This window comes from Phaethon lepturus, unplaced genomic scaffold (assembly GCF_000687285.1).
Source record: "Phaethon lepturus isolate BGI_N335 unplaced genomic scaffold, ASM68728v1 scaffold45930, whole genome shotgun sequence".
Taxonomy (NCBI): domain Eukaryota; kingdom Metazoa; phylum Chordata; class Aves; order Phaethontiformes; family Phaethontidae; genus Phaethon; species Phaethon lepturus.
In genome coordinates, this window is record NW_010510630.1 from 3598 (window position 1) to 12332 (window position 8735).

General features: G+C 37.5%; 1 protein-coding gene across 1 annotated transcript; it reads right to left on the minus strand.

The window, feature by feature from the left end:
• Positions 1 to 531: 531 nt before the first annotated feature.
• On the minus strand, positions 532 to 8365 carry FAM221A (family with sequence similarity 221, member A). The gene is given in 7 exon segments (XM_010281378.1): positions 532 to 591; positions 2346 to 2434; positions 3099 to 3209; positions 4049 to 4255; positions 6506 to 6696; positions 7165 to 7338; positions 8295 to 8365. Coding segments are annotated over 7 exon segments (903 nt in total).
• Positions 8366 to 8735: the final 370 nt, after the last annotated feature.

Sequence of the window (8735 nt, forward strand, 5' to 3'; positions counted from 1 at the left end):
CATTTATAACTCTTCAAGAACAGAGCCTAGAGAAGTGTGAGAAAAGGGTATGTTTGAATTTTATGTAAAGATGATGAAACCAACAGAAAGGAAAAAAAGATACAAAGCAAAGATTAACAGAACAAATCCCACAAAGTAAAAATCCATGGACAAGAGGAGTAAGGACTCTACAAATAAAGTATTTCTCATAAAATTCTAAGAATAGGTCATATATTTTCTTTGTCCTACTACAAGGTAATACTTAAGCTCAGAGAGAATAAGCACATATTTAAATAACAGTTCTGTAAATCTCTTAGTATGATTTTCCATTCTCAAAGGAACAACTATGTAACAATTCTGGAGATTAGAAACGCATTGACTAAAGTACCAATTTTATTACAACATGACAATTAAAAATTAATTTCAGGAATAGAACAAAACAGCAGAATAAGGAAATGAAGAAAGAAGTATGAAGGTAGGCACAGCAAAAAAAAAAACTCTTCAATACAATGATTAGCACTGTGTCATATAATAAATATTTGTTTATTAATCTCATGGCTTCTTTGATGGTGCTGGACTTTTCTCTTTCCATTGAGCAGCCTTCTTTTTCAGCTGTAACAGACACCAACAATGGTTCAAGCATTAATTTGCAACTTGGCTAGTAATGCAGTATTAAATCTCTACATCCAGCCATAAATTTACCAGAGTGATATAGGCAATGGAGAGAGCTACGGCTCATTATTAGCCAATCTAGCATTGCTTACTTTTCCGTCATAGAACAAAGGAGCGCTTCCATAGCTCTGCAGCTCCTCCCGTATTCAAACCAGGGCTGCCTTTATCCCTGATAATGCCAATTTGGGTATTTATGTATCCCTTGAGGCCAAAGTGCCTCACAAATGTTCATGGTTTTATCTTTATGTCAATGAAAGGTAAATGAGTTTTATTACAGACATGTAACAGACACAGACTAACCAGCGTGCATAAAAATCACATAGGAAGTTTGTTGCCGAGGTAAATGCTAAACCTCCATCTCAGTGCCTCCTCGCTGACACACTCATGTCTTCCCCTCATAAGATTTTTCTACACAGTAGGCTCTTATAGCATGGTATGATTTACCAACACACATACATTTAACTCTGCCATTTTGTAGTAAGAGTATTAATCCAAACAAATATGTTGTTTTTAGAAGCAACATTTGTTCTCGAGTACTGATACATTGGTGAATGAAATTTTATTTTGAGCAATTATATAAAAGGGATGCATGGGCTTCTGCATCTCATCTAGCATAAGATACCATGTTGCTATCAAAGATGCAAGGCAAAAATAAAATAATATTTTTAACATGCCTTTTTTCCCCATAAAATAGTGTCAAAAGGAAGCAAGGCCCCAGGCCTGATTTGGGTGTCTCCAAATGAACTCACTGCTAAGCAATCCTGTTGTTGGTCTACAGAGGACGTAATTTTAAAACATTTTTCCATAGTTGCAGGCTTGAGGTTTGTATCTGAAATTCCTACTACGTTTTGCAAAATAAATCTTAGGGGTCAAAAGAAACATAAGAATTTGGATTTGATAGTAACATGTTTTCTCCTATAAACTGATACTGTATTTGTAACATCTTACCATCTTTTGTGATGGTTTCCAAAACAAAGAAAATTATTTAAAATTTCACAAAGCTAGAACTGCTTTCTCATTAACAAACACCTTGTTGCAAGCAGCAAACATAACAGACATTAAGATTTTTAAAGTTCATTATGCAGCATTGCCTTACAAAAGAAGTCATAAACAGTCAAGACATATTTCCAGCAGAGATGATGGAGCCAAGGAGCTAATATGGGGAAAGAATAAGTATTGAAGCATCTAAGTAACCTACACCACAGGGCATTTAAATTTATGATACAGTCAGTGGGGTGGAGGAGGCACCTCTAAGGGGGTGATTCAGATCATCTAAGAAGAACGCACCAGATTTAGCCCAACTACACAGACATTCGTAAGGAAAAGAACATCATAAAGTTTTATAAATGAGGTAGCAAACACACATTCCTAAATGTCACAGGGGACTTTCTGTGAGTCTGCTTTGTTGTTTCTTTTTGTCACATAGTAAAATATTTTGTTTTGCTGTACTGGAGAGTTATCTCAATAAAAATATGCCCAGTTAAGGTATATACCATCCCAGACATGACTGACCTCTGAAATCCTGCAATAGCTCACAACTGTATTTAAAACTCTATTTTAAGGAGCTCGTGTTTTCTCAGGAAGACAATAAATGATATAATGCATTTATATGCCACTTAAATCATACATTTATCTTTTTTAGACATCCTCTTGTGAAAATGTATTTGAATTAAGCAATAAATGTGATAACTTGCCTGTTATTGGTAACGTTTTTCGAAGTAAGCCATGTCATCATCTTCTGAACGCTTTCCATGAGAAACTTGCCTTGTGGCACTAGAACCACCTGAGAAAAAAAATAAAACCTTTTTCATTAATGATACTTGCTATGCCATTGGTTATATTTGACATTTGGCAAAACACATTTAAAATAAGAACTCACCTTTACAGGCAAGTAACAAACCCCAGCAATCGGAACTAAAGGATACCTCTTTAGTCTAGGCTAGCAGCTACTATAAATAGTTGTGGAGGAGTTCAACAGTTATATTAATTGCTAAATTCTTATACTAAATCAAGGACATGAAATAATCATAGCCAATCCATAATTCTATGCAGAAAAGACTTTCTGGCAGAAGGCAGTTTCACAGGATTGCACTGAATACATACGATCCATCCAGATACGATGAGCTTCTAGTAGGAATTAAAAATGTAAAAAACTGATCCAATGAATAAGTGACACTTCACATTCACTAATGGGCAAGATACCAAATGCTAGGAAAAAATCATTAAAGTTAAAAAGTACATAATGAGCAAAAATAACAAGCAGTAACAAAAGTTATTCTAAGCACTTCAAGATTGTTGTACTAACTTTTCACATAATAAGGCTTCAATACTCGTGTTAATTTTTAACTTCGATTTTATCCCTAAACATCCTTCAACTAATAAAGGCAGGCAATTAATTTTACTTTAAATACTTTTTGTAAAACAGCATTATCCTACTTGTATAGTACCTGCTATCTGGGAGATGTTTTGTGCAGAACTAGAAGGTCCCTGAAATGCTTTTAGAAATGGATGATCTGTGCTGGTAACAGGGGATTCTAAAAGTTGAGCAGAAGGAGCCCCTGTTAGAAAGTAAGTTGAAGGAAAACAAAAGTTAACTTCATGAGATATATTAAGAACATACATGATAGGGTCAAAACAAGGTTACAGATTCATATCTACAGCACTCAGTGCAGACCACAAAAGCATTACAGAGAATGGTTTCAAAATAAATTAAAAGCTTTGGTTCTTTAATTACTACAACTATGCTATACTTTCTAAACTTCAGAGAAATACAGGAAGTGAGATCAGAATTTTAAAAAGAAATTAGTACATGGCAATAATAAAAGTAAGAGAATTTCGGGACAAAATCTGTCTTACTACTAGACGGCATAAAACCATAGAGCCACAGAGGTATCAAGGCCAACTAACATGCCTGTCAAAAATAAAAGTTCTACAAATTACTTTTTTTTTTTTTTTTAATGCTGAACAGCTATTAACGTATGAGGTTTGCGGGGAAAAAAAACTTGGGGGCGGGGGGGAATACTGCAACTGCATAACAAGAGAGTACCTGGGCAGTATTAGGCTAAAGGTTTAACATAAATATAAAATGGAAGTATTAAGAAAAAAACAAAGTTACAGAGTTCTTTCTAAAAGATATACCCAAATTCAACCAGAAGCTACTGGACAGAACACCACAGTTATTGATAGAGAGTTTTTTCTATCAACAGAAAGTTGGACAAGATGGTCACAGTGGTCTTTTCACACCTAAGGACTGCTAGAAAAAAAAAACAATCTGTCTTAAGTCCTGTTCCTATTAATCCAGTTTGCTTTCAAAAGCCGGAAGTCTATGTTGAATCACTACTTTTCAAAACTACCTAGTTGGAGAATTAAAATTTCATCTCAGGTCAGCCCCACTTACCTATTCCGCTGTCATCGAGTCTCATATAGCCTTCTGCTAGTGAACTAAAACCAGTCAGTCCTCCCATAGCAGCGTAAGGAACATCCTGCCCCACAGGCTTTCCTTGGGCTAAGCGCTCTTGTTTAGTTTCCACCACTGTTTCATGAGCATATGTTGGCTGACCACATGCACAGGTAAAGCAACTATGAAAGCCCGAACACTTGGAACCTAGTTAACAAATAAGTGTAATGAGTGAGATGATCATGGGATTTATACTTCATTGCAGACAAAACGGTGCTCCCCTAAACTGATCTTGCAAAACCTGGAGTTCCTTCACTCCAAAAGCATCCAGTTGTGCTTTCTATTTGGAAGCACGTATGTGATTTAGGGCAAAGCAATCGGCTATCTTTGCTGAAACCTTTTGCAGCCTCTTTTCATCACAATATGAAAATGCTGTATAAAACAAGAGAAAGGATGAATGTGGGGATTAGATCATATGGGTCATCCAGTCTCAGGATCTCATCCAGTCAAGTTTTGAGTACCTCTGAGGATGGAGATTCCACCTCTCTAACCAGTCTGGACCAATGTTGGACTTCCCTTGGAGCAGACATTTCTTTCTGAGCATCTAATTAGATTTCCTCTATTGCAACTTGTGTCCATTGCCATTAGTAACACCGTTCTCTATCCTTCCCCCGACAACAAATAAAAAGAGAAAAAATTCTGTCACTGCATAAAGACAACAATCTGCCAGCATTTTCGTAGTATTATCTCCAAAGGTGTACAGCATGTGTCAGTGATGCATGGCCAGAAAACTTCAAATAACAATTTATGATATAAATCACAATTTACATGTCTTTCAAAAAATTAGCAAAATTATCTGGGTAGTAAACAGAGGCTGTGGCAACAGCAAAATGGGTTCTATGTTAAATGTACCATTAGGTTGACTTTCAGAGGTTTTAAGCTTACCTAGGCACAGGATCTAATGAAAATAGTTATACAAATGACATGCGATGTTCAGAAACACAGAGTGAAGTGAAGTCACGTCTGTCTGCCCTAGCTATGGCTAATACGGTCCATCATTGCTGAAGCAATGGTGTGAACAAGAAATTGAGGAACTGATTTTGCAAACATTTCATTATACAAAATTGCCCTGCTTCCAACTCTCAGTTACAGTTCATTATGAAGAGCACCAAGAAAGATTTTTTTTTAAGTCTTGTGTAATATGTTCAAGGATCACATCCTTGGAAACATTACAGGCTTTTTCGTATCATTTTGGGCACTCCTCAGTAACAGAGCTCTAACTCTGTGTTTGAATACAGAATAAAGTCTATACAATATATAAAGTGCAACAGCAGTATTTTTTTCAATTATAATTTATCTATAACATTAGATTTATACAACACTGGACTAGACTAACACCAATACATTAAAACAACACAAGTCCAAAATAGAAGCAAGCCTTGGCACTTCTCTGTGTAATCTCTGAAGCCCTCAGAAGTGTCACATATTTTTGAGAAACACCAGAAAAAGTGTGTAACGTAAATGATTATTAAAAACACTGTGTTCTAAGGATTCAGTCTGAATCATCCAATTGCACATTTAAGACTTTCACATTACTTAGAGCAAATTCTTGAAAGGCTGTCATATAAATATTTTATGTTTTATTCTGTGGGATATGACTCTCATCCAGCAAAAGCTGTTTATGATTTTTCCTGCACAAATTAGACAGGCTTCATGAAAGAAATTTACTGACAGTATGGAACAAAAAAATCTTCCATTTATGTAATTTGAGGTTTCAAACTAAAGCATCTTTATGCATTATTTAGTTTCTGTCGTTAACAATTACTACTGTTTCATTACAATAACCTCAAACAACAGAAGCAAAAAGTCTCCTCTTAATGTCTTCTCAAACCTTTTGCTTGAAACTCCATTCCCATTTACATTTCTGGACCCACAAACTGTATGCTTAGGAACTCCTTTGTTAGACTGCTAACAATAGTACTATTTGGGAACAGAGTGCTACTTCCTATCGAGTTGAGAAAAGATATAAAAATACATTAACGTTACATTCAACCAGGCAATACAGGAACAGAGATCAACACTTCTCTCTCTCAAACTACCAAGTTCAAGTAGGAAAGTCACGTGCGGGCAGCAGTGGAAGTGACAAACTGCAAATGGGGTGCTTTCATACTGCCTAATATTAGGCAGCTGTCTCCATATGTACCTAACTTAATCATTCAAAAACTTAATGCTTCTTCACAGATGGTGGGGAAGCTAAGGAAGTCATTCTAAACCCTCCTGTGCAAAAGGCTGTGTCTTCCTTCCCATCTCCTATCCTTCTGCAAGGACCAAAATACACGTCACTGACAAGTGCAGCACATACCCAATACTCTGGGCACAATACGCGTAACATGCTGTTCCTGTTCAGTTTCCCAGCAAAGAATGCTGCAAGTTATTGCATCAGCATCAGCAACTTACAAGAGTTACACGAAAATCCAGATGCTGCACTGTGCTGGTCAGCAAAGTGTTTGCATCTACAACGGATGGGCTGTGTGCCATTTAGAGGGACGTAGTGATAGGACTGGCACGGACAACGGCTCACTCTACAAGGCACACAAATAGGACGGTCTTTGGGAATCACTTCATAGTCCGTTTTGTGTTGTTTATACCTAAAACAGGCAAAAATTATAATTTTTATAACTTTGTTAGCATTTATCACAAAACTGAAAGGTTTATATCTTACAAGTTATATTTTGAAGTATCTTTGATTATATTAATTACTGTTAATTGTTAATTTACCATTAAATGCATAATACCAGGTGCTTTTACATTCATTCATTACATAAATATCACAAATCCTTATGTTTCACTTCGACAGCACAATCAGAATCAATCTGATCTACAGTAACTTGTGCCTTGAAGTTGAATTTATTGAAGACTACAAAATCACTCTGGTCTCAAAATAAATGTACCGAGATTTACATTTAAGGACAATTCTTATGATTTAAAACCTCGTTTTCTCAACCCTTAGACCTTAAATTAACTTGCCTGTACTGTACCATAAGGTAACTGCAAACACTTTACATTTTCCTGAGTTTAAAAAATACAAGAGCTCAAAAAAATGAAAGGATTCCTACCGATGAGTACAAAAGCACAGTGTCTCTGGTCCCACAAGCTTACAGTCCATGCCAGTTGGTGATTGCCAGCTCACATACAACCTGTTTTGTAACCGAATTGGTAACACTTTTCTTTTGTACTCCTCATACTCCTCAAGGGTAAAGAGCTTTCCTCCATCATCATCACCTACAATTCTGTAAGCACATCACAAAAAAAACAGTGAGAAAATTAAGACAATAAAGGTAGGTTTCTCAAGATATTTTTTCAAATAATATATAACAACACTTCTGCTGTAAATGCAAAAAAAAATTTATCTTTCATAATACTGTTCTAGTGTTTTATGTTTAAGAGAACTGTAGCTGAACTGTAGAGAAATTTTGTGAATAATGCTCTTTTAAAAAATTTGCTCTGATGGTCTGAAAACCAGAGTTGTAAGGGAGAATATTAATAAAGCAAACTACCAAGCTCCCTTTCATACGGCAGAAAAAGCAATGGGCACCAAGGGCCAGCTCTGCCTCAGACTTCTTGAATGACCTCTGGCAAGTCACTTCACCGATCTACACCCAACTGCACTGCAGACTTGTATCAGGTTATCTAATCTTAGTCTAGTCTAAGATTATTCAGCTGCAAGTAGGTGACTACACTGACATCAAACAATACATCCAAGCTGTCTTCTGCTTTGCAAGACAACTATGCTAGTTTCTGTACATAAAGTTGATAGCAGCTGTTTCCCATTTGTTTAAGCAATCACTACATTCAAATTCAAAGTCACCAAACAGCTGGAACTCTGGAGCAGCATCCAAATTCTACATTTATGGAGACAATTGAAGATGGTAAGTAAAATCTGTAAAACGCAATTTAGACTTAACTGTAGCACTTAAGTATGCCGAAAGTTAGTTTATTAATGTCTGTAAATATGCCAGTTATTATTTGTTGGGTGTGCTAAAACATCCTGAATGAATGTTTGTCAAATATTCTGTGGATTTGTACATTGGCAGTACTGTACAGCATCAGAATAACGTGTCAACATATCACTGTCATTTGCCTGTCAATCCAGCTGACGCCTCCTGAATAAGAAAAGTCAGTGCCTACCTCTGGTGTTTTACTCAAGGTTTTCCTAAGCTAAATTAAGACCACATTTCAGTCTAACGACTCAGCTTTATTTTTGCTCAGGATCAACTCTTGAAGAGCGATGAGCTCAGCAAAGCCACGCAGGAGCATAAGGCCATGCGTTTATACACCGCAAAAGGTAATTCACGGTGCACGCAAGCACGTGTTTCCCGAGTCGTACCGTTGGCAGACTACCCTCTTGCACCACGTCACGCAGACGCGCTGCCAGGCAGGCACGCACGCAGGCCCTGGACGCGAGAAACGCTGCGTTACGTCACTTGCGGACGCTCACACTTGACAACGCGCCTTCACGCCGGCGAGGCGCGCGGGGCTCGTGTCCCTCAGGCCTGCCTCAGGTGCTCCTGGCCGGCGAGACGCTCCTTCCCCGCGGGGTGCCACGCCGGGCACCGTCACCCCGCTACTCGGGGCACTGCGATTTCGCCGATAAATGGCGGGAGGGCGGGGGCGACACAACGAGGCC